The 27,402-nt window shown below is 41.3% G+C and overlaps 1 protein-coding gene across 1 annotated transcript in view; it reads right to left on the reverse strand.

Annotated features, from left to right (window-relative positions):
- Positions 1 to 27,402, reverse strand: part of LOC145394429 ((3R)-3-hydroxyacyl-CoA dehydrogenase-like) — a 62,903-nt gene that overhangs the window by 15,346 nt on the left and 20,155 nt on the right. The window contains exons 3-5 of the mRNA XM_080268294.1: positions 5,953 to 6,146; positions 5,625 to 5,809; positions 5,332 to 5,459 (exon numbers count right to left, since the gene is read on the reverse strand). Coding sequence (XP_080124420.1) covers positions 5,332 to 5,459; positions 5,625 to 5,809; positions 5,953 to 6,146 — 507 coding nt within the window. The remainder of the gene's footprint in view (positions 1 to 5,331; positions 5,460 to 5,624; positions 5,810 to 5,952; positions 6,147 to 27,402) is intronic.

A 27,402-nucleotide genomic window follows, 5' to 3' on the forward strand; every position in this document is an offset into this window, starting at 1 on the left:
ACAAGTAAAAAAGCAGTTTTCTAAAAGGTAATTTGTTATATCTATTACCTGATCCTCTGAGAATGTCAAGTTTTTGCCATCTCTATTATTTACCCAAAATCCTTCGTGTTCACCTACTGTGATCAAATTCTTAATCAAACCTTTAAAAACAACTTGCACTGTCCATTACAACTTTTTATATCTTCGTGTTCGATCTTTAAAAATCGTATATTGCTACGTTTCTTGCACTTCTTTTGTGAGTGATTGCATCAGCATCCTTTCTGTACACATCTGAGTTATCACATATCCACATACGGTTGATTTCTGTATAAATTTAGTTCATAAGAGCTGCTTACAGTTTAGTTTATAACAGCTTCTTACAGTATAGATGGTAACTTCACGGCCTCTCTCAGTCTAACAGCAGATAATACTGTAGTACACATTACAGGCCGACAAAGGGTTAGATACTGGTTTTATTCCGACTACCAACACAGGATTTTGCGTGTTGACTACCAGCTCAGGATTCTGCGTGTTAAGGGTGAACATTGTGCTCGGCACTTGCACAGATATTCCCTTGTTGGCAATAGACGAGTTTATTCGTCAGAGAAGAACGTCTCTTCTAAAAGAGTGAAACATGGATTTTTTTTTTTTTTTCTGGGTAACGCCATCTGATTTTTCGTGTCATTTCTCCAGTCATGTAGTGTAATTTCTGGTAAATTACCTATGTTTTAATGTATTTCTTTCTCCTCTAGTTAACACCTGCTTTCTTTTGGCTAACACCAGGTTATTTTACTCACTAATTGGATATCCTTGAGTCGAAAATGGGTCATATTACTTTCTTAAGCAGTGGTCTCTGCTAAATCAAAAGTATTTCTCTCCTAATTTATTTTCTCACAGACAGTAGTCCTTATAAAAATAACACCTGCATCAGAAAGCAAGACAAGTTCAAGTAGTTGATGGAAGGAACATTCATATCTTCAGTATGCATGTTTTTTTTTTTTTTTTTGTGTGTTTTTTTTTTTAAGCACTGAAGAATCCAACAACCCTTACCTCCTCTACTTCCCTCCACCCGTCTGCCTCCACCCCGCAAACCCAGCCCATTTCTCCAAAACATGCAGGCACCCACCACTCACCCTCTCGCTCTTGGTAACAAATGAATGCTTCAAAGTTGTTCACTTATTGTGTTCGCAGGTTCCGATCTACTGGAAGTCAAAGAATGGAACCAAATACATACTTTTATGCCGGCTGTCTGTCTCTGTAATACAAGACAAACAATACATTTATTAACCCACAGGCGTCGGGTGCTTTTTGCACTTTCCTCCCACAGCCTATAGGGAAATTTCACAAAATAACTCTATTTCACACTGTCATAGCTCAACAACAATACAAGAAAGGAAGATCATAAACAACTTATATTACTCTTAAACTCTAATTTTTTCCAGTGCAAGTGTCTGCAGGTCACTAGGTGGTGGCGTTTTGAGTGATGAGTTGAATGTGCAGTAGGTAGCAAAAGTATACATTTAAAAAAAATGATTATTGTACAGTATATGATGTTTATGTATTTTGGGGAGCTGAATTAAAAAATGAAAACCATTTTTTCCATCATGTACCATTTTTTCATAAAACACTTTTTTCAATTATTTTTTTTCAATCATTTCACACTGTATATATTTACATATATTTTAGTAGAATGATAATGTGTCAACAAGTGGGTTGGTGGAGGGTTGGTGCCCCTCCCTGTAAAACAACTAACTCAGTGTCAATTGGCCATCCTTTGCGGGATTATGGTGTCTGGCAGTAGATAGACAGAGATAATATGTTTGAATCAAGTATTTTCTAAAATTTAAATCCATATTTAAAACAACACATTTATTCCATTTGATAATAAGCCAGAATATAGCTGGAACACAACACAGCGATGAGTCATATCGTTACTGGAGTGCAGCAAACATCGCACTATGACTCAGTTGACTAGTGGGCTTGTAAATTACAGTACTATCGGTGTTTTCCTTTTTCCCTTTTTTTTTTTTTTTTTTTTTTTTTTATCAAAGTGATATTTACTGAAAACAGTGGTTTATTGCACTGATCCTTGGTTTATTGCACTGACGTAAGAGGCCTAGTACAGAAACTTGGCAGTGATTACAATGCAGAAGAACTGAGACTATTTATATATTCATCTAAAAGAAGCCTGAAAGGCGTACTTCTTCATAATGGTAATAAACATGTGTCAATACCTGTTGCTCATTCTGTTCATTCAAAAGAAATGTACAAAAATTTGGCAGATTTTCTCGAGAAAATCAACTACAATGAACACCTGAAATGAACACCTGAAAGTTCTGTGTATCTTACTGGGTCAGCAGTCACGGTACACAATATTCCCACGTTTTCTCTGTAAGTGGGACAGCAGAGCAAAGGATTTACACTGGGTTCAGAAACAATGGCCAGATAGAACAAAATCTACAGCTTGGTGCCAAAAACATCATCAGATAAAGCGTTGCTACTACTGCTCCATATTAAGTTTGGATTAATGAAAGTTTGTCAAAGCTCAATCCAAAGACGAAGCCTGTTTTTCTGTATTTGTGCAAAAAGTTTCCTGGTCTGTCTGAAGCTAAGTTGAAAAAGGGCATATTTACTTGACTTGATATTAGAAAACTTATTTCTGATACAATATTTGATGGTGAAATGACCGATCTGTAATGAGAGACTTGGGTATCATTCAAAGAGTGAATTTATTAGTTTTTATGTAACACTATGGTTTGAAATTACAAAGAAACTGTGAGAAATTTGTTGCTCAAGTTTAAGGAGTTTGGGCTGCAACATGAACCTCAAAGTTCATTTTTTGGGTTCGTATTAGGAATTTTCCCCCGAAAATCTTGGAAAGGTAAGTAAGAACATCGTGAAAGATTCCATCAGGATATTAAGGACATGGAAAGAAGGTATCAGGGACGATGGGATGTCATTATAATGGCGAACTACTGCTGGATGATTCATAGGGACACACCAGAAAAAGTGTAAAAATGAATGGCCACCAAACGAAGTTTGGGAGCAGAAAAAAAAAAAATGAAAAGTTACAAAGACTACGTAAGTTATATGTGAGTCATGGAGTATATAGTGTTGTTTCCTCTATGTGCAGTATATATTTAAAAAATACACTAAATACCTTCATTTTAAATTAATTTAGAGAAATATTGGATTGATCGAAAAAAAAAATATAACTTACTATATTTTTATTAAATTTCTTTTTACTTTTTTGTTGAAATGTGATAGAAACATTCTAAATGTATTTTTTTATTGTCTTCATAAGTGCGATAAAAAATAACCACTCAAAATTAAAACAATTCATAAAGACTAATTTTGCAGATCCCTGTAGTTACTGGCTTTCAGTGGGCCTATATTCAGATAGGTGCACCCAGCCAGTCTAAGTGTGCATGCTGTGAGGCGGGCAGCCCAAGCTCTGCTCACTGGCCGACACATTCAAAGCCTGGTCTTTCTTAAGACTCCCGGCCTCCTCCAGCTGCTGTCTTGGGTCATGTCTCAAAGCAAATATTTCTCCCTAAGACCATTTGTATGACACGTGTATATTGCACCCTCTCTTGGTGCTCATTCATGTTAACGCTGTCGCCACAGAATATGGAAGGTCATACTGTCTGTTTTGTTAACCTACCGCCAAGCCGGCCGCAGTCTTCTCAGTAATTTAGGAGTAAGCCTTACCAGGATACAGACCTTGCTATTTTCTTTGTTACTCCATTTTGCATATTTTATTCTAAGTCTCATAACACAATTTTCCGCATGAGGACTTACCGCATAAGATTTCATATTTTATTGTTGTTTGGCATAACCCCCGTCTGCCTGACCAAGCAGACCCGTCAACTACAAGCAAGTAACTTCCCCATTGGGTTCGTCCCACAGATTCTCTACCCCATTGGTGCTGTGCCTGCGCCTTAGTGTGTTATATGCTGTACAGTGCTCCATTATATGTGTTATATTGTGTGGGTCTATTCTAGAAGATCGTTAGTCTTTAGTTCCACCCAACCTGAATCAAAGCTGGTACGGTAACTGAAGAGGATTAGTTTATGTCCTGATCTAAATCTAGCTAGTTGTACTCGAGCAGTTCTGCTTTAGGACGCCTCTGTGTGTGGTGAATTTTGAGAGGACGGTTTGTAATACAGTGTTGTTACTGAGGTTATCGTCCTGCACGGGAAATGAGTATGTAATTGTTTCTTCATGGCTAGTGCTGGGATATCTGAAGGTGGGATATTGTTGAACAGGGTCTGGTAAAGTTTGTGCGTGATAGTTTTATATGCCTAGTTGTTTTGTGTGTCCCTGTTATATAATGACAGGGGTACTGTGTGTTAGCGTAGGCAGCTGTGTGGAACTGTATGCTTCTCATATGAAGATATTCTCTAACAGCGAGGACTTCAATTTCGAAGAGTAAGTGAGCTGTGGGAGTGATTTTAGTGCAGCCAGTAATGATGTGTGGGATGTTGTTATGTTTGGCCTGCAAGGTGCTGTAGTGTGTGATAAATAGGAATGGGTCCTATGCCGGTGATGCATGGGACGTCACTGTCTAGTAAACAGGTTGTTGAGCAATGAGGGATGTCATACTGAGTGTAATTAATGTACAACTTAGGCATGGGGAATGGAAATTGTCATGGTTAATTTCTCATAATAGTAGTTTCTTGTTTACGGATACTGTGTTTTGATAGAGTTATGCACGGCGATCACTGTTTTTAGTAGTATACAACGAAAAAAAATTGAAGATGAAATATTGATCACATACTGTACATGAAACAATTATTAGATTCCTCACAACTGACTTGGTGCCATCACTCTCCTTCAACTTTGTAGAGAAAAAAAAAAAAAAAAAAAAAAAAAAAAAAAGAGGTACCAAATTTCATGTATATCTTAGATTACCTTAATAAAACTGTTGGATTCGCGTGAATTCTTTACAACACTTATAATAATCAGATTTAATATTCGCAACAAAAGTAGAAGAAAATAAATAGCTGTATAAGAAGATCTAGTCTTTCGTCTTTATTCGCTTTATATCATGTAGTTTTGGTTAGATATAATATTTGAAAATGCACCTTTATTCTCCAACTATTTATGTGTCCATTTGTACAGTATAATGTGAAATTATTCAATATATGTAACTGCAGAACTATGAAGAAAAGAATCTGTACATATAGCCTATCGAAGCCTGAGGCAAAAATGACACCTTGGCCTGCCAACCACTCTTCCTCCTGGTGTCAGACGTCTACAGCTGGCTAATTAAGTATTATCAACTCACAAATCCAGCCACAAGTAATCTCACGACATCGCCCTACCAACCAACTCATTGCCTCCACTAACCTTCAGGACGGCCACTTCTACTCAAAGGTATGAGGGGCATGATGTTCTTAAGTTCCTCCTCACTTATGCCTGCTGACATTGGTGTGGCAATCAATCCAGGTAGCACACAGTTTACACGTACGGCTCTGCTGAAATGGTAAGGAGTTTCAGCAACTTGCACTTCAGTTCGGATGAATCATATTACAAAATATCGTTCTTTATCTATGGGTAAAATATTTACCAGGATTAAAGCAAATACTGTGCATAGAAACCATAATCAGGCCATTGTCTGGATGCCAAAATGGTTTAGGTACCTTGCGAATTCCGCAGCACACGTCTTGGTGAGTGAAATAACTCCTCCTTTACTGGCAGTGTAGCCGCTGCTAGTGGTACAGCCAGTTTTCCCCATAATGCTTGCAATATTCACTACTGCACCCTTGGAATCTCTCCCAGTTTCCAGCAGTGATGTTGCAAAAGCCTGGGTTACCAAGAAAATTCCCTGTGGAGTAAAAGAAGATAATAATATTCAATTCTTTGTTGCCTAAGTATCAATACTAATCTCATTCTAGTTTGACCATATTCTGCTGCTTTTTTTGTCATGTACTATTATTCAGTGAAATGATGTCAAAGCTTGGAACTGACCGTCAGGTTGACACCAATATTTTTCTCCCAGGAGTCATCATCGGTCTCTAAGAGGGGAGTGGGGATGGCCACGCCGGCACAGTTGACTAACAATGAGGGCGGGGCGCCACACCGATCCTGGGCTGACTTCATGGCGTCCTCTACACTCCTCCTGTCACTCACGTCCATGGCCACAGCCACGTGCTGCTGCCCACCTGCCGGAGACAGGAGAATAATACATATGGTCATTGGTAGGATATATTACAATTTTTTTGTAAATAATAACACCAAAATTCCGCCAACCAGAAAATTCTCACGTGCAAAGAGCAATTAAAAGAAAAGTTTTGTGCAGCGTCTAGCCAGAAAATATATTTGTGTTGCGAGGTACTTAATAATGACATTTAAATCTAATCAGAAAGTTAATGTACGTCACCCAAACAGACCTAAACGCAAAATTAGTAAGTTTTACCTTAGGACTGGGGGAATAGGGCACACTAAGAACTTCAAAATATTGCATATTGTTAAATACATCAGGGAAAATGACAATCTTCTTCAGGCAGTAAGTAACTGTGCCATTCTGCCTTTCAAGTGGAAGTGTGGATGCGCTAACACCAAAGAAAGCAGAAAGTGAGTATGTTCCACCACTTCTGAGACGCTATTTTTATATTCTGATTGAGCCACAGACTAAGCAGCCTGAGACACAGCCCTGAGAGAGAGAGAGAGAGAGAGAGAGAGAGAGAGAGAGAGAGAGAGAGAGAGAGAATTATTCACTTATTCTGAGCACTTTCCGATACAGAAACAACGTTCCTGGGTTTCAAATACACTCCATGAAAAAAAAAAAATCGTCGAGTCAGCAAAGTAAACATTGTCAACTTAACCTGTTCAGTGACTCAAGCAACACATGCAATATATAATTTACAGTAGACGAGTGAAGCAGAGGCATTTCAAATTAACTTGTTTCTGCTCATTAGTACTTGGTCTTCCCATTCATAGCCTTCAGTACAACTCTTCAGCGGTTTGGCCTGCTGCCAGAGATTATATTGTGTATCTGTCTATGTATGTATCTATCTATCTACCGTGTGTGTGTGTGTGTGTGTGTGTGTGTGTGTGTGTTCTTACCTGATTATTCTTACCTAATTGTATCTTTACAGGAATGAGTCAAGCTCGTACTGTCCCGTGTCTTAAACCATATTTATCGTACATATCCTTAAATTTGTGAATTGTTTTGGCACACACTATTTCATTCGGTAGTGCATTCCACTGATCAATTGCTCTATTTGGGAAACTAAAATTCATTACGTCTTTATCACCTCTCTTATGCAATTTTTTGCCATGTCTTCTTGCTGATGCTTCTCCATAGGTTAAGTAATCATTTATGTCTTTTCTCCTTCCCTGATATGCATTTATATAGCATAATCATGTCACCTCTTTTCCTTCTCTCCTGTAGTGTTGGTAGATTCAGTTTCTTCATAGCTTAGATCCCTTAACCTTGGTACCCATCTTGTAGCGGCCCTTTGAACATTTTCAATCTTGTTTATGTGTTTTTTGAAATGAGGACTCCAGACTACTGATGTATACTCCAGGGTTGGTCTGATGATATATTTTATTATCTTTCTTAGCATGTCTTCATTTATGTATGTGAACACTATTCCCATATTGGCAAGCAGTGTATACATGTTCCGTACCTTCTCACTGATGTGGTCAGCCGGAGATAGTCTGTTATTGATAATCACACCTAGGTCCTTCTCTCTTTCTGATGTGTGTAGGGTTTTATTTCCTAATGTATAATCTCAGTCAGGTCTTTTTCCACTTTTACCAAACTTGATTACATGACACTTGTCCACATTGAATTCCATTTGCCATGTATTACTCCATTCATGAAGTTTATTTAATTCTTCTTGTAGCTCTTTACAAGAGTCTGTGTTAGTAATTCTCCTTTGTATTTTTGCATCATCTGCAAACATATTTAGATAGCTTTCATTTCCAGTGTTACTGTCTATATCATTTATATACACTAAAAACATGATTGGTGCCAGCACTGAGCCCTGTGGTACTCCACTTACCACTTGTTTCCATGATGAGTAATTTCCCCTTAGTACTGTTCTCATTTCTATTTTCATGAGAAAATCTTGCATCCAACAATACAGTTTGCCTCGAATTCCTCCTTGATGATGCAGTTTCCATAAAAGTCTTTGGTATGGTACTGTGTCAAATGCTTTCTTGAAATCTAAATAGATACTGTCCACCCATCCTTCTCTTTCCTGTAATGTGCCTGTTACTCTGTCATAGAAGCTCAACAGATTAGTAACACATGATTTTCCTTTTCTGAAACCAAACTGTCTTTCTGTTATCATACTGTGTTCTTCTATGTGATTTACCCAAGCTTTTCTTATTAACTGTGTGTGTGTGTGTGTGTGTGTGTGTGTGTGTGTGTGTGTGTACAAAATATGCAGTGATGGAATGTTACTTATCTAACGGCCACCTGTGATCTTCAAAGATTCTTCTTTCATTTTCACATTTATTGAACCATTCACTGACGAAGGTAATTACATCGCTCTTATTCCAAATGTCGCCTAGTATAGCAGAGTATGATAAGGACGGTGGGAAATAAAAGCTCGCAATAACAAATCGTCTATCATAGCAATATATATATATATATATATATATATATATATATATATATATATATATATATATATATATATATATGGAGCCTCTGTGGTTCAGTGGTAGAGTGTGCATTTCGTACACGGGTGAGCCAGGGTTCATGCCCCACCAAGGTAATATACTTTAGAAGTGTTCACCCAGCCAAGTACTACTTTGGCGGACACAAGGGGTGCTGTGGTTGAACCAGTGTCGCTTACTATAAAATATGCTTGCACCCAGTCGGCCTGCGCAGGCACTTGGTTCACAGACTACACACACATTCAAAACCACTACAACATTGCCAGTACACTTACAAGCACTTCTCACCATACATACAATCTCTACCAGACAGCCTAAGCCACTTGGTAGAGATACAATGGCTGTATCATCCCGACTTCGGTTGGGATAGGCCGGTCCTGCAATGGATACTCAAACGGCTGAAAACGATGATGATGATGATGTTTTATATATATATATATATATATATATATATATATATATATATATATATACACACACACACACACACACACACACACACACACACACACACACACACACACACGAGTCCCTGTGGTACAGTGGTAGTGAGCGTTTTCGTACACGGGTGAATCAAGGTTCGCACCCCGCCAGGGAAATAAACTTTGGGAGTGTTCACCCAGCCACATACTACTTTGGCAGAAGCAAGTGGTGCTGTGGTTGGACCAGTGTCGCTGACTATAAAGTATACATGCACCCAATTGGGTTGCACGGGCCAATTACACTTGCTTCACAGACTACACAAACATCCAAACCCACTCCAAAACTACAGTTACAAGCACTTCTCACCCTACATACAATCTTTACCAGAGAGCCTAAGCCACTTGGTAGAGATACATTGGCTGTATCGTCCCGACTTCGGTTGGGATAGGCTGGTCCTGCAGTGGATACTGAAATGGCTGATGATGATGATGATGATATACAGTCGACCCTCGAATCAACAGACTAACAAGGGGGGACGAATGTCTGTTATTTGAAATAGTCCGCTGCTTGAAAATGAAGGGAAAAATAGCCTAAATCTCGAAAAATAGCAAAAGAAATACGATGGTATCGAAGATGAGGTGCAGCAATGCTATCACGGACTAGTTTACCTCACAGTACCCCGTTTTCTATGGACCTGTTATACAGGGTGACCCCCCCAAAAAAAAAACACATTTCGAAAGGCTGTAGCACTGGCACTAGTGAGGCAGGAGGGGCGGTGCTAAGGTCTGTTGGTAGCCCAACCCCAACTGTCCTTAGTTGCCAATATGGCGTGGTCGGGAACACACCGTGCGTTCACTGTCGAAGCATTCTTCACAAACAACTGTTTGTGATCGCCGTGCAGAGGGCCTTTCGAAGAGGTTTCAGCATTCCATGGAACCTAAACATTCCAGATCGGAAAACCATCTTGCAGTGGGTTGAGAATTTCAGGGCAACAGGCTTAGCTTTAAAAAGGAAATCACTTGGTCAATCTAGGAGCGCTCGTATGCCTGAGAATATTGAAGCATTAAGGCAATCTGTTGTACAGTCTCCGAGATGTTCTGCATGGAAGCATGCTTTAGCTGTAGGGATATCCCGGGAAACTGCAAGGAGAATCTTTCACAAAGACCTTCACTTCCATCCATTCAAAATGATGGTTGTGCAAGAACTCAATGTGAGAGACTGGATAAGCTGCAGGGAATTATGCGAGAACATTCTGCAAGGTGCTGTTCTCTTGCGCAGTGAAGAATCTCATTTTCATTTGAATGGCTCTGTAAACAAACAAAATTTTCACTATTGGTCTGAAGACAACCCTCACATGCTACACAAAAGACCGTTGCACTCCAATCGAGTGTCTGTGTGGCGTGCTGTTGCCGATGTTGGCATCGTGGGTCCTTATTTTTTTGAAGAGGGTGGTGTAACTGATACTGTAACTTCTGACCGTTACATTGATATGCTCGCAAATTTTCTAAGGCCACAACTCGAACACCTTGAGCTTGAAGAACTCGATGTGTGGTTTCAGCAAGATGGAGCTACAGCATACACAGCTCGAAGATCATTGCAAATGCTGAGGGAAATGTTTCTGGATCGGGTGATTTCGTTGCATGGCGATATTGGGTGGCCGGCCAGTTCCCCTGACCTCGCCCTTTGTGATTTGTTTCTGTGGGGCTTCCTTAAATCATGAGTGTATACTCATCGACCCAAAACTCTTGAAGCCCTTAAGGGTGCTATTCAGCTGGAGATAGCCGCTGTTCCACCCGACATGACCCATCGAGCCATGGAAGCCTTCAGAAATTGCCTCCAAGCGTGTACAGACAATGACAGCCACCATTTGGAGGATATCATCTTTAAAACATGATGAATAAAGAGTGTATTGAATGAAGTTTCATGTGTGCAAATAATATTTTGATTATCTTTAACCCGTTTTTTTTTCATTTAACTTTGAAACTTGGGAGGTTTTTCTGGGTCACCCTGTATTATGACTTGCTTCATGGTGTACAGTAGTCTTCATAGAACATGAGACAGGTTTTGCTGAACCTCGTGCAAAATCAATTTCACGCTGAAACGTGACATATATTTACATGTAAAATAGGAGGTTAGGTTCTGGAAGCCCTATATTTTTTGTTGAAAATATATTTAAAGATAGGTTATTACAAATGTCTGCCATTAGACATCCAAGACATGTGTTTACATTACGATCACGCCGACTTGAGACATCGGTGCATGCTAACCTAACCTAACCGACTAGTTATGCTCCCTAATACTCCCCATAAAAAATTTTAACCACCAAGGATTGCTACGAAGCCTCTTGAAAGTCCTCATTACCTTTCAGGCAAAAACTTTTGACCTAATCAACACGTGAATAATGGCCGCCCAGAATCGTGCATATTTTGCCAAGAATTGGTTTGGGCTCACTCATTTCAAAAAGAAAAAAAAACAGTGTGAAACTATTTTTGAGTCATTAGTCATCAACAATAAAGGAAAAAAAAAAAAAACATACTGAAGTCGTCAGCATGGAGTGATTGCATACTTCTTACTTCTCAGATACACATGAATGCAGTAATCATGAATATTAAACAAGTCAGCCAAGCAGTATAATTTGTATGATAGTACAGTATACAGTAATTCACAAGAACTGAATTCACATAATGATCTTACCTAATTATTTACGTCAACACGTAGTATCTTCACACACCATAGGAGCCGAATTTTTTCTACCAACGACCATCAGTTCATAGCAAAGGTCAGACACAAAACCTTTCCTTTCTTTTTTTTCTTTTTTCACACGTTGCACCCAAGGCAAAAACGTGAATTTTATTGTTCCTTCATCATTAACTTTTTGTTTTCCAACAAAGAAACTATCCACATCGTAAACAAACCAGAGTCATTTCATGTCTGATCGTTTCCATATAAGCTCCCACACCACATGCCACTTCGTCCAACAATTTTACGTTTTACTTTGGGGTAAATGCTTTTCTTGTGTTCATAGTACTTTCAGGGTACTTAGGCATAACTAAAGTTAGTTTGGAACCATGTGTTCAAAGCTGTGAGAGGAAATGAGGAGCAAGGAAATAAGCAAAATAAATGCTTCTCATCACAGAGACGATACACAACACTGAGGCAGGCAGTGGCAGGTGGTATGGGACATTGGTCATGCGGGTCAGGTACAGTACTGTGTTATGGTAATTTTTTTATGTTCAACTAAAGTATCATTTACTTTTGTACCTGTAAAGAGAAATACTGTATGTAGTTAGAAATGACAAACTTTCAATCAACAGACAAATAACCGGTGTACAGAGCGATTCTCTGCTAGCAGATATTGTCCGTTGCTTCCGAAATCCGTTTATTCGAGGTCCGTAGAATCGAGGGTCGACTGTATATATATATATATATATATATATATATATATATATATATATATATATACTGTATAAATGAGGCCCCAAATGCAAGAGTATACCCATGCGCCACCTTGTCGAAAATTGAGATAATGCTATCCCACAGTCTCTCAGGGTATGTACTTTCATGTTGACTTAGTGAATGCGATGGATGACCCAAGACATAAGGGCGAAAACCCATAGAAATAACATTGGGTTTACATCACCACCTTTTATCAAGCGCTTTTTGCCCCTATGTTAGAACAAGAGTATACCCATGCGCCATCCTTATGGAGAATGGCTTCTCAGTGCGCCCTTTTACGCGTGCAGTAGTGTTACCAATCACCAAGGCGATGAGAATATTCTCGTCCCAAGCCTCTTTGCTGCGCTGTAGTAATACTAATGCTCTCGTCCCCAGCTTCTTCTGGCAGACCAAGCGGTGTGCAAGCTTTATTGTGTGTGTCATAACCTACGTAATTTCGGTGGTTATAACACCACTGCAAGACACAGTGTGAGTTTTGACTTTTTTTTTTTCAATAAAAAGAAATGATAACCTTTCGTAACTGCCTATGGCTTTGTGTTCATTGACTCTTTCAGTGAGGTTAGCTTTTTTACTGAACCATTGTATTTTTTATTGCAGCAACCACTGTATTCATAAATAAGATTATTAATGTTCAACATCGTTATTTCTAGTATTATTGGTGTTATTTTGTTTGTTATTGAATTTAATAGATATAAAGTGCCTATTGTTCACATAAAAACACAGAACGAGGACCAGGTAAAAAAAAAAAATGCTGCATATTGATAATTTTTTTTAAAAATTTATAAAACTTACTTTTTATGACAATAACCAGGCAAATTCATAACCAACCACTCTACAGACATTCATCTTACAACATAAAGGAACTCACTAGCTATTGGCCAGCGGTATAAAAATAGGATCATTGTATAATAATATGTAAATTTTTTGTTTTTATGTTTTTTTTAGTTAAAACAATAGTACCTTTACTAAAACGTTTTTTAATAAAGTAGAGACAATCAGCTTTAAAATGACATAAATGCCATTATCCTAGGTATAATAGTTTTTGCGGTATCATTCTTCAAAGTTGTAAAAACTTGAAAAGCGATTTCTGCCACTTTTAAAAAATGGCGTATGGCTATACTCTTGCACGCGGGGCCTCATATATATATATATATATATATATATATATATATATATATATATATATATATATATATATAAGTCTAGGCTCAGTGGGTTAGAGCACTCCGCTCTGACCGAAGGGTCGGAAGATCGAATCCACCCAAGGGTCATTGGTAGACATCAAGAAAGGCATCCGGTCATAAAATGCTACACGCTCCAAACCAAAGTCCTCTACCCAGGGGCAACGCCTTAGCCCTTATCCAAAAAGGGGTTCCTGGCGTAAAAATCACTTTATATATATATATATATATATATATATATATATATATATATATATATATATATATATATCTGTATTGTTTCTCGCTTCCCCAAAGTTTTTTCAGAATCCAGCATATTGGACTCTGTATCCACACTGTTGACATGCTTTAACCTCACTCCTACCACTGAAATTACCGTTTTGGGTAATTGTAACGTCCATAATGTAGAATGGTTGTTGCATTCTGCCAGGACTGACGATAATGGGAATGCGAACTGTTTGCAAAATCGTTTAACTTCATACAATTGGTAAAACAACCAACGAGAATACCAGATAATCCTGACCATGGCGTCTGTCTCTTGGACTATTCCTGACAAATAACCCTGATCAGTACAGGATAGAAGTACTGTCACCGGTTGGATCCTCCAACCTCAGTCTCATCAAAGTCTCACTAGGCAATTGAGCCAAACCTCCCCGTCCTGAACCAGTCAGCGTGACCAGACGGCACTTTGATAGGGAAGACTGGGGTGGATTTATGAATGATCTTGTTGATATTCCATGGCAGTCCTTCTCCACTGACATCATTTCTACCCAGTCCCGTAGTATTGACTTAATACATGCATGTATGGGATTGTTCACAGATTGTACTCCCCAAAATGGTCTGACAGCAATTGTGCCAGAGCAACAATCAAAAAGTCCTTAGCATATAACTTTTTTCTTAATATATAAAACACCTGAATCCCTCAGTCAATTCAAAATTGCTAGAAACCATGAAAAAGCAGTAACAAATCCCGTTAAATCAAACTTTCTTCACATCCAAGCATCAAAACTATTAAATAATCCTAATGACAATAGAATATTCAGGTCAACTCTCAGTTCTTTCAGTAATAAGTTTTATAAGTCATCTCCCATTCCCCTGCTAAAATCTTCAGATGGAAACATGACTGACCCACGTTGAAAAGAGAACATCCTTGCAAATACGTTTACCAGAAATACTACCTTAGAGTAAGTCATTCAGAACGTCCCTGTACAAGAATTTAACTCTTACGATATTGCTCCACTTAAGATACAGATTAGATACTTAAAATCCATCCTGGACAATATACCATTTGACAAAGCTCCAGGTCCAGATGGAATTCCTCCAATCATTTTGAAAAAAAAAAAAAAAAAGGTTCCCTTGAACTTGCTCCTGCTGTAGCTAAGTTATTCAGATTATGCATAAGAACTTTTCATTCCCTACTTCGTGGAAAGAAGCCAATACCCAGCCATTTCCGAAGAAAGGAAGTTCCTCTGACTCCTTTGATTACACTGATGTACAAAAAATTTGAGGCAAGCATGAAATTAGGTGTTCTAATCTAATTTTGGGGTGCTGATTTCAGAATAGAAATCTGTTTTCACTCATCACCTCTAGTTTTTGAGTTATACATGTATACATGTATACATATAGGCCTAGACCCAAAATATTCGCCAAAAATCCATTTACTGTCCTATATATTGGAACTTGGTTTAAAACGCGCGCCACAATAAGCTCAAACATGTCAAGCACTACACGCAGAAGAACTGGGGGTCTAGGAGCATTTTCGTGCCTGGGAATCACAGTGCCCAAGAAAACCCTCTGGTGGACATGAACAAGATGCTTCTTCCCCATCTTCATATCAAGCTTGGCCTTATGAAGAATTTCATGATGGCCATGGACAAGGATGACGCTGCATTCCAACACCTGTGCACTCTGTTCCCAGCTCTCAATTCTGCTAGGCTCAGGGAGGGCATCTTCATCGGACCTCAGATCCGGGAGGTGCTGAAGGATGAGGTATTCGAGGGGATGCTCACCTTGAAGGAATTGAGAGCATGGGAAGCATTTAAGGTAGTCTGCCATGGCTTCCTTAGTAATACACGGGAACTAGATTACCAAGAGCGTGTCGAGAAGTTGTTGCAGGGTTATCAGGATATGGGGCGCCGAATGTCTCTCAAAATTCACTTTCTCCACTCCCACCTCAACTTCTCCCCCCAGAACCTCGGAGCAGTAAGTGACTAACATGGGGAAAGGTTCCACAAGATATTACTAAGATGGAGAGCAACTACCAAGGCAAGTGGAACCCCAGCATGATGGGGGACGTCTGCTGGAGGCTCCTGTGCGACATCCTGGAGGCAAAGTACACCAGATCGTCCAAAAAAACTCACTTCTGACGGTGTGTAGTACTATGGTGTGTATATATGCATATATCCAAGTAATGGTAATATTTAGTTCTGTCAGTGTTCTGTGTCTGTTTTGTTTCGTTCTGTAATATGCCATTTTAATATATGAAATAAACTCATTATATTATGAATATATGCATTATATAAAAAAAGGTATATGTGAAAGCAAAAAAACTAGAGGTGTTAGAGCAAAATTGTTTAGAAATTTGAATTAAGCATATCAAAATGAGTCAAAAACACCTATTCACATGCTTGCCTCAGATTTTTTTTTTTTTTTTTTGTAAACCAGTGTTACAGATCAGTAGCTATCACATCATCTCTTGGTAAAGTATCTGAGACTGTATTAACCCCTTAACCACGGGGATGTCGGAAGCAGTCCCTGCACGTCCCGCACGGATAATCGCGCTCCGACTGACTTTTTAAAAATATTTTCCAAAAATCAGTTATTAGTCCTAGAATATTATAATTAAATACGCTTGTGGCACATACCTTCAGCTTTCTCCTGGGATGTTTGTTGAGCCTTCGTCGACTACCGTAGGACTTGTGGAGACTTGTGAATTTGGGTAACGAAGTCTCCACTTTACACTTCGCGACACCCCAATATGATTACAACAGCCTGAAATTATCACTAGAAACACTATTCTGTGATTTTCAAGTAGTTTGCAATCAATACTCCAAAAATAAAGAAAACACTGTGAAAGCAATGTAAATTATGAGCACGTACCAGCTTCCCACCCGCACTCGTTCCACCTTGGTATTCTGTCATTTATTATTCATAAACACACTCACACTTTATATTCCTAGTACTTTATTACACTTATATATATATATACAGTACTTATCCATAAGTTTCCTTCAGTAATAATAGTTTATTTTCACTCCAGACATTCACTTTGTCGTTCAGTAAACTACTTAAGAGCGAAGCTTTCACTTTCACTGTCATTACCCCAAGTATTTGTACTCATATTCTTACATTACTGATAATTTGCATTTCTATTTACATTTTCTATTGTATTTACATTATTTACGTTTCTATTTTATTTACACTATGTTATGCACCATCACTTGCAGTAACTTATAAAACTATTTTCCACTGTTCAATCATACTTACAGCCATTGCTTTCACTTGCTATTTACACATTATTTACACATTTCTTACACATTACAGAGGTTCCTCGTTTTTCGTTGCTTGGATGTTCCGCCAAAACCTCGCGTTCTGGTGGGACATGTACCTACCCTATCAAAAAGTACTATAACACCAAACAGGCCCTACCCTCCCGTGACGCCGCAACCCCACACCAGGCGCTAAGGGATCTGCACACACACACACATAAGAGAGAGAGAGAGAGAGAGAGAGAGAGAGAGAGAGAGGTAAAGATGATCTGCACACACACATGACAGAGAGAGAGAGAGAGAGAGAGAGAGAGAGAGAAAGGAAATTTGCACACACACACACACACACACACACACACGAGAGAGAGAGAGAGAGAGAGAGAGAGAGAGAGAGAGAGAGAGAGAGAGCAAGAGAAAGGGAATCTACACAAACACACACACACGCGAGAGAGAGAGAGAGAGGGGGGGGGAATCTGCACTCACACACACACACGAGAGAAAGAGAGAGAGAGAGAGAGAGAGAGAGAGAGAGAGAGTAAATAATGAAATGGCAGAAAATGCATCCCTTGAACGAATAAGGGGATAAGGCGTGACAGCCGTCCCTCTTTTCTTTCTCATTGTCCATTCCCTCCCTCCTCTCTCGGAGAGAGAGAGAGAGAGAGAGAGAGAGGAGTGGCACAGCGTCCCTTCCTCCCTTGGAGTGAATGATTGACGTCCCTCCTGTCTTTCATTCTCCATTCCCTCCATCCTCTGGCCCCATCACCTAGGCTGAAGCCCTCGAAGTCGAACTCAGGCACCAGCACCTCCAATTCCTCTCTGTACACTTCTCCTCCTTCATCCAGCCATGCTGGGATGTCCAAGTCTTGCAGAATAGCAGCGACATTCTGTATCTCCTGAAAATATCGTGTGATCTGTGTGATCAGGGCTTGTCTCTGCTCCTGTATGTTTCTGTTGTAGACGGCCATCACTTGAGCCTTCAGATCACTCAAGGTCGATAGGATGTTGGTAGCCTCAGGCATACATTGTTGGCTGCCGGCTTGGAGCATCGAAATGTAGGGCAATTCGCGAAGTGTGAGACAACTCGGAAACTTTTTTCTCGTGCAAAGAACAAGGCGCCGAAGTAAAATGCGTCGAAAAACGAGGATCCATTGTATGTATATTTCCACTTGCATTGTTTTAGAAATGCTTCAGGCTGTGGTAATAAAAAAAAAAAAAAAAAGGTTACGCAGACGGGAACCTGGCACTCAGCGCACTGCCAAGAGGTGTGTTTGTGCTCAGGTGTGCACCTGGCACCTGCTAATCGTAGCCTTCCTCTTCATTGTGACAGGCATTTGCACCTGTGCCGATCCATGTATGCCCTCTGCTCAAGTCTGTCAGGAAGTCTAACGGAATGACACCTTGGAGCTGTTGCTGTCACCTTACCATACCTCTCAAGTAGCTGCTGAACACAATTCCCGGCGAACAACCTCAGGGAGAAGGACTTGGGTGGCTTTACCTTCATCTTGTACAGGATGAAGGAGTTCAGCATTGTCATGTCAATGAGATGCAGAAACACTTTCCTGTATCACCTAGTATTCTTCCTGAGGCAGTCGATCTCTCCAATCATCATGTCGGTCTTGTCCACCAGCTGCATATTGATATTGTAGTCAATGGCAGCATCGGGTTTCATCACAGGTTTACCTGTCCTACGATCGACCTTCCCACTGTCTTTCAGTTCCCCTTTGTGTACGGTGGTTAGCATGTGCACGACCCTCTTGTCATGCCACAGTATTGACAGCATCTTCTCAGACTTGCATAGGTGCACGTCTCCTCATTGTGAATTTCCTGCCTCGGGGAATTTTAGGAAGTTGGCTCGATTACTCTTGGCAGTGCTGCTGCAGGAGCTGATGCCGTGCTCTGAAAGGTATTTAGCAAGTTTCGGTGCTGTATAATAGTTGTCAGTATACAGCACATGATTCCCACCAAAATACCTTTCAAGCAGCACTTTCACTACACAGCCTGAGAAGCCAAGGGGGTGTGTTTTGTCGAGATCAACAGTGCTGGCTGAACAGATGATGAAGTCAAGGATGTACCCCGTTTTACAGTCGCACAGTACAAAGAACTTGATTCCAATCCGTTTGCTTGGAATGTACTGTACGAACCTCAGACGTCCATTGAACAGAACCAAGGATTCATCTATGACAACCTTCTGAAATGGGTGGAAGAATGACATAAATTCATCCTTCATTAGGTTCCGGATCTTCCAGAGTGGGTCAGACTGGGAAGGTACATCGTTGTTGGTGAAGTTCAGGTTTCCCATGATGTTATGGAAGCGATCTCTGGCCATGTACTTATTGAAGGTGGGTGAGGGTAGTAAGGGGTCCATGGACCAGTAATCTTCCAACTCATGCTTCCTTGAATGGAGCATGAGAAGCATGAGAGCAAAGAACACATACAGTTCCTGCACTCCAAGCACGGTCCACTGTTGCATTTTTGCTGCACCTGCACCCCTTGCAGCACGTTGTGACTCGTACCTGTTGGTTTCATCACATATGTGCTGCGTGACTTCGTCGTCAAGGAAGGCCAAAAGGTAGTCCACACACTCAGCATCCTCGTCAAGAGTGAAGGAAGGCTGTATCCCAGAGGAACTCTCATCAAAGTGGAGTTGTTCCAGGATGAAATCGGAACCTTCTGTCCACACGAGGGCATCCAGGGTTCCCTTTCATGGCAGTGTAGGCTGGGTGAGGGTGGATGAGGGTGGCTATGAGGCAGACTGGGCCGTTTTAAGGTCACTATGACTGACCCTAGGTTGCCGTGAACCACTAGCAGCCCTTACTCTAGAAGCTAGTCTATTTTTACGATGAGTAAGGGATTTACATCATCCCCTACGGCCTGCCATCACTGTAAATGCTGGTGGAGACTCTGACGACAAAGACTCAGGAGAAATTTCTGTTAAAGAGGTGGAAGATATTAGTGAAGTGGGGCTACGAGAGTGGGGAGGTGATTCACATCGGGACTTATGGGGGGCTGGGTCATGCGGGGCCATTGTTCCAGGGCTAACCCGCCTTCTCTTCACTCCCTTCCAAAATTCCCTCCCTTGCTGCACCAAGGGCTCCTTTCCCTTGGAGGCAGGACGAACTTGGGACACTGAAGTACTTGTACTGGCAGTTTCTGTCACCATTTCCTCCTCAGGCTCATCACATGATTCGCCCAAAAGATCAAAGCCACTATCCATCATTATCAAAGATAAATCAGCTAGTTCACGTTCCACAGCAGAGTCGCTTAGTCCTTTATCCCTTCTCACATGAGGTTTAGTAGGAGTAGAGGTCACAGGGCCCTTTGCAATGGGTGCAGAAGCGGCAGAAATGGAGGGGTGCGAGTCCGACATGGTTTCATCTAGAAAGACGACACTAAACTGAATGACGTAACGTATATGGGCAGGCAAGGGTTCACAATGTCAGTGTGGTGACAGCTGCTAATTTATATGCTATTAAATGATTGGCAGGAAATCTAGACAATACATGATAAATTAGGTAGTTCCAGGTGAATGTAAATATCACTTAGGCTTCTCCCTTCCTTTCTTATATATATTTTTATTACGATACTACGTCATATGGCATATTTCAAGGGAAATAAGCAGGGAAAATTAACGAACGAGTGCACGTGGAGTGTTGCCAGGTGATAATTAGACAATTCCAGGTGTATGGCAGTAACAATTACCTTTTTTCTTTTTTACATATTATTTTGTATAAGAACAGGGCATTGGGCTCATGTCAATGGATGAAATCAGAGGAAAAATCTGGGCAAGATTTCAGTAGCGTGGCGCAGCCGGGCAGATGAGGGGAAAGGGTAATGGAGCGGAGGTAGGGAGGGGAGTCAAGAACGTGGAAAATGGCTAAATTGTCAACAATGGATGGAAGTGCAGGTGACATTAGCAGCAGTGACTATTGTTGGACACTGGCAGTACTGACAGATGATACAAGTCACCACTTGAAAGCCCGGGCGAATTCAAAAACACAGAATCACAAAAGTGATGCCTTGAGGTGTGATCCATTGTGCCAGAGCGTCACAAAAGTGATGCCCCGCGGTTAAGGGGTTAAGCATATAGTTAAATATCTTGAATCGAACAGATTAATTAGCAGCAGACAGTACTTTTTTTTTTTTTTTGCTACGAATGATCCACTGCTGATGTTCTCAATCTCTTGACTCATACCATCCGTCAGTCTGTTGACCAACATGGTGAAAGCCATGCAGTAGCCCTTGTTATTTCTAAAACTTTTGACAGTGTGGCACCGATCTCTGCTATCCAAACTCCCCTACTAAGGCCGATCATCTTTTGTTCCACTGAATTCCTCATATCTGAGCAACAGGAAGGTAAAAGTAAAATTAGATGATGCATACAGTGGGGCACCAATTTTCGCGCCTAATTGGGTCCAAAAATAATGCGCAAAAGTGGAATTAGCGAAAATTGGGGCATTGTCTTTATGGCAAAAAGGCTAATTGGTTCCCGGTTATCCTAAAGTAACATCAGATTTTCATTTTCACTTGCAATACAGTACATCAAATCACTATTGTACATTGCATTGTGAGATACAAACAATAAAAACTGTACAGTACACATTATATGAGGAGAAACATACCACAGAGACCAGGTTGAGGTGTTTAATGGATGTTGGGGGTAAGTATCCGAGGCGCGTGGCGGGCTTATTTAGCCACGCCAGACATATTGGCGCCACCTCTTGCTGCCTCGCTACTGTCGATTCTGGGATGTTAAATATATGGCAGATTTCACTGTTTTTTGCGCCCTTGTCCATGTGCTCAACTATCTTCCTTTTCATTTCATTATTATACTGCCGTTTCTTCACTCCAACACGATACTCTCTTTTAGCCTTGGCCTTTCCTCCCGACTTTGAATGTCCCGGCCACTTTTTATCACCACCACTGCCTCCCGGCCCTCCCCCCACACCACCAGGCCCTCCCCCCACACCACCAGGCCCTTTCCCCACACTACCAGGTATAGTAGAGGCCACTGAACCGTGAGAATCCAACACAATGGAGCTAGCACGCTCGTACACAATGGCGGGAATGGGTGGACAGAGTGTTGACATGACGTAATTCAAGATGGCGGTGGGTTGCGGGCGGGCGGTGCAGGAAATTCAAAGTTCAAAATATTGTCCCAAACCCAAAATTTGTGCGCGAAAATCGATTTTTTTCAAGCGAAAGTGGAAGTTAGGGAATATTTGGTGCATGCCGCGAAAGTGGATTCCGCGAATCCTGCTGTAGCGAAAGTTGGTGCCCCACTGTATTCCAATTTCTACTCTATTAATGCTGGCGTGTCACAAGGACCAGTCCTGGTTCCAACCCTACTCCTAATTCATGTTATTGATCTCTTATCTATCACTCTTAATCCCATTCACTCATATGCAGATGACACAACACTACACAGTTCCTTCACACTTAAACATCCATTCACAAAGTTTAGTATCTCAAACTCGCGACACAGTACAACAATCTCCATAAATCAACACTTATCTATGATCACTGAGTAGGGACACAACAACACTGTCTCATTCAATGCCAGGAAAACCAAAATATACAGTTTACTAAGAAACAATGTCACTTTAAAAAATCTGCATCAAAGAAAGTTGAATTATAGTACAGAATCCATAACTTCATCTCTGATGAGTGGTCAGCTATAATTTACACAAGTCATATGCATTCTCAATTGGATTATTGCTCACCCCAGTTCTACCGGACCCAGGCTCAAATCCCTGCTGGGGCAGGGAACAGTTTAAGGATTTGAATTTCATTAAATCAGACTTTACTGATCTACCAGAAGACCCGCCGACATGTCTTAAAAATACCCCCGCTAATACCAATACACCAGTCCTGTATGAGACAGCCCTAGCATGTATTCAATATGGATGGTGGGTGTTAGCACCGAAGTGGTGACATGTAGAGGTGTATGGTATGTAGGAGGACTACTGGGCCTTGAGAGCAGGCTGCGAAGCCTATGGCCAGAGTCGGACAAAAAAAAAAAAAAAAAAAAAAAAAAAAACGAAGTGGTGTGGATGCGGAGAGGTTGCCCTAAAACAACTGGACAAAATTCAGAACAGTGCTATAGGAATTACTAGTAGCCCTGCAATTACAAATGATCTACCTTCTCTACAAGTAAGAAGGAATGCTGCCTCACTTGTATTATCTTACAGATACTTTTAAGGCAGATACCCCCTGTGGCGGGGGGGACATAATCTGACCGCTCTATAGGGTGGTACTACTACTCTGCGGCCAGGTTATGTTAGGAAGAATTCTGCTACTGTATTCCCTGTGTCTTGTAAAAGGCGACTAAAAGGGGCGGGGTGAGGGGACTAGGGACCCCCTCCTCTGTTTTTTTGTTAGTTCCAAGAAGAGACAGGCCAGAGAAAGGGATGGGGGACTGAGTTATCCCCGTAACCTAAAGATTGGGTCAAGAATGTGGGTGGATGTAGTTCGATTGAGGCTAAAAGGGAGGAGATTGGGAGAATGTTTGTGAGAAGAAAGTTGGATGTGTTAGCTTTGAGTGAAACGAAGATGAAAGGGAAGGGTGAGTCTATGTTTGGAAGTGTGAATGGAAGATCGTCAGGCGTTGACAGAGGAAGGGCAAGAGAAGATGTGCCCTTGTTAGTGAGTCCAGAAGTACTGCAGTGTGTGATTGAATGGAAGGAGGTGTCATCGAGACTGATGTGGGTGAAAGCGAAATGTGAATGAGAGTTGTTGGTGTTTATGAGTGCATATGGGCCTGGCTGTGAAAGGGATGAAGAAGAGAGGGAGTTTTTCTGGAATGATGTTGATGAGTGTCTGCAGAGTTTTGGAGCGAATGCGAATGTGGTAATGATGGGAGATCTGAATGCTAGAGTGGGAAATGTAGCAGCTGAAGGTGTAGTTGGTATGCATGGTGTGCCTGGAAGAAGTGAAAATGGGGAACGAATGATATGGATGTGCATTGAGCGAGAGATGGTGACTGGAAATACCCTGTTTGAGATGAAAGATATTTATAAGTATACATGGGTGAGACAGGAGGGTGGGAGGGTTGTTGATAGAGCATTGATGGACTATATGGTTCTGTCCAGGAATGTAATAGGAAGATTGTTGGATGTGAGAGTTCTGCAAGGGGAGGGTTCAGGTGTGCCTGACCACTACCTGGTGGAGGGGAAACTAAGAGTAGGTAATAGATAGGTGCGAGCTAGGAGAGTTAGGTGGCGGCAGGGAGGTTTGAAAGTGAGTGAGTTGAATAAAAGAGAGAAAATGATAGAGTATCAGGAGAAATTGAAAGATGAGTGGAACTCAGTGAAAGATCAGGAAAATGGCAGTGTGGAGGAGGAATGGCAGTTATTTAAGAGTGCTGTGGTGAGGCATGCGGAAGAGGTGTGTGGTGTACAACGTGTGGGTGGTGGTGTAAGAAAAGGAAGTGAATGGTGGTGTGAGGAAGTAAGTATGGCTGTGGCTGAGAAGAGATGTGTACATGAAGTGTGGCTGCATAGAATGGATGAGGTGTCATATGAGAGGTATAAGGAAAAGAGGAATAGGGCGAGAAGGGCTGTGCGTGATGCTAAAGTGGCAGCAGATGAGAGGTGGGGTAGGCGGTTGACTGAGAATTTTCAACAAAGTAAGAAAATGTTTTGGAAGGAGGTGAAAAGGGTGCAAAAGGGAGAGTCTGGGAAGGAAGAGCGAGTAAAAGCAGAGAATGGAAGGATGTTAACTGAGATGGATGCAGTAAGGAAGAGATGGGCAGAGTATTTTGAAAGATTGTTAAATGTAGAGGAGGAAAGGGTGGCTGAGATTGTGGCAGATGGAGGGGTGCAAGGAATAAATGTCATGGAAGAGTTGAATGATTCTTTGATCACGATGGAGGAAGTGCAGAAGGCAGTAAAGGAGATGAAAAAAGGGAAAGCTGCAGGCATGGATGGGTTTGCTGTGGAATGCCTGAAGGGTGGTGGAGTGACTATTGTTGACTGGTTAGTAAGATTGTTGAATGTGTGCTTTGTGAAAAGTATGGTGTCAGTTCACCGGGCAAGTGCTTTTGTGGTCCCGTTGTATAAAGGTAAGGGTGATACATATGAATGTACTAGCTTTAGAGGTATAAGTCTGTTGAGAGTTGTAGGTAAGGTGTATAGTGGAGTGTTAACCCATCATGTCCCAACAAATTTCCCCCCTCCGATACCCCCCAATCCCAAGCTATTTTGGTAAAAATAATTCTTGGCTAAAACATCTGCTTTTGTTAAGAAAGGAAAATCAGCTTACCGGGGTCCATAAGTGGTCAGAACAGGTGAGCCTCCCCACTTCAGGTATCGTATTCCGTCACTGATGTGTCAGGCTCTCACGTTTTCTATGATAGGTAATTTGGGAAGAAACAACAAAGAACACGTCTACATTTATTGATTTGGAATTAATAAACAATCACAACAACAATATAATGGTTTTCAATCCGATATATAGGAAAAATAAGCACTGTTCCATTGCACGGGCATAGCGAGTTTGGTCACATTGGTTACACGGTAGTTGCTAAGTTTCTTGTTTCAGGAAACAAATAATTTTACCATTTGCATAATACTGTTTCAATGACATTTTACCATTTTCGACTTTATGTAAATGTTTTCAGCTGTTTACATTCATTACGATGATATTTAGCATAATGATTGCGCATATTTGCCTACTAAGTGAACTCACTATGACTCTTCTCTCAACATACATTACATTTTTTTTACTTTCACATTATTGTTTCCATGACATTATACCATTTTTCAACCACTGTAAATGTTTTCACCTATTTACATTCCTTACAAGGATATTTAGCAAAATGCTAGTGCATATTCACGTAGCAAGCACACTCGCTACCACTCATGTTTCAACTTATATTTCTTCACTTCCAATATACTTCCCCACATACATTACACCTGCTTCCACTTTATACTACTATTTACATATTTATGGGCCTTATTTATTACACTGAGCATCTAAAAATCACATCTTTATACACTTGCTAGGAATGTTTTGACTTAGAATATATTTATGCACTTACATAATAATTTTCCACTTACATTACACCTGTTTCCACTTTATACTACTAATTACATATTTACGGGCCTTATAATTACACTGAGCGTTGGGGTGGGGAGATGCTGGTGGGGGAGGTTGGGGAGGAGTGTGGAGGGCTTCCCCATTTGCACTCCTCTTCCCTTGGCCTTTACCCTCCCCCTTCCCCTTACTCTTATGGCCTTGAGGAACATCAGGGGGCTATGGGGAGGAAGTCCTGGAATACTGGGGAGCATAAGACGTGCTGGGGAGAGGCTCATCACCTCCCCACTCCAACACCACACCACGCGATTCACCAAGCACGCTTACCACCCCACATGATACGCTCTGCTCCCTCGCGCCACCATGTGAGAGCGATGACTCACACCCGCCACTCTCCCTTTCAATTACCGCCCCTACACTTTCAATTTCACTCCCCGCTCCCTCCACACCACTTCTGCCCTCCCCCAAATAAAACGCTAGGCCCATACCTGATAGAACGATGTGCTGTCCGCTCAGGGCCACGACGAGTGATGATCTCGCAGCCGTACCATGTGGTAGCACATGGCTCTATCCTCGTCCTCGGTTTTGGGCTCCACATCACGTAGGGGCTGCAGAGATGTGATTGCAAGATGTTTTGGTGCAGGCTGGCCCTCTCTAGTGGCACGATATGTGACGTAGAGCCGCTTCCTAAGGGATGGGACCTCCTCATCACTGCTGCTACTTTCCTCCTCTTCTGGTTGTACATAATCCTTGCCTGCCACCTCGTCACCAAGGGGCGAATCACTGTTGCCTGTGAAGGCATCCAGGGCGCTTGAATTTGCTCTTCTGAGAGACCTCTGCACACCATGTCTGACCCAGGTCACTGCTAATGGGTGAGTGACCGAGACGAGGGTGAGCGCGGGTAGCGCAGGGCCACAGAGTGTCCCCGCCTGGTGGCAGGTAGGGGAAGGTCTCTCGACCGTATGTACCAAAAATCAAGCGCGAGATTTGAAAATTGTGCAAATTATGAACCTTGCAATTGTGTGACGTACAGGTACATCAATGGGTCTAGCTAAGACAAAACGTTGCGATGTACCCATACGTTGATGGGACACCTCAGGTTAATTAAGAGAATTAGAGAGGGTACAAACGGAGTGATTGGCGATGAGCAGTGTGGCTTTGGGAGAGGTATGGGATGCGTGGATCAGGTGTTTGCTGTGAGACAA

The sequence above is a fragment of the Coenobita brevimanus genome, chromosome 27 (assembly GCF_032717465.1).
Source record: "Coenobita brevimanus isolate Jiangsu-jjx chromosome 27, ASM3271746v2, whole genome shotgun sequence".
In the NCBI taxonomy this organism is placed as follows: Eukaryota; Metazoa; Arthropoda; class Malacostraca; order Decapoda; family Coenobitidae; genus Coenobita; species Coenobita brevimanus.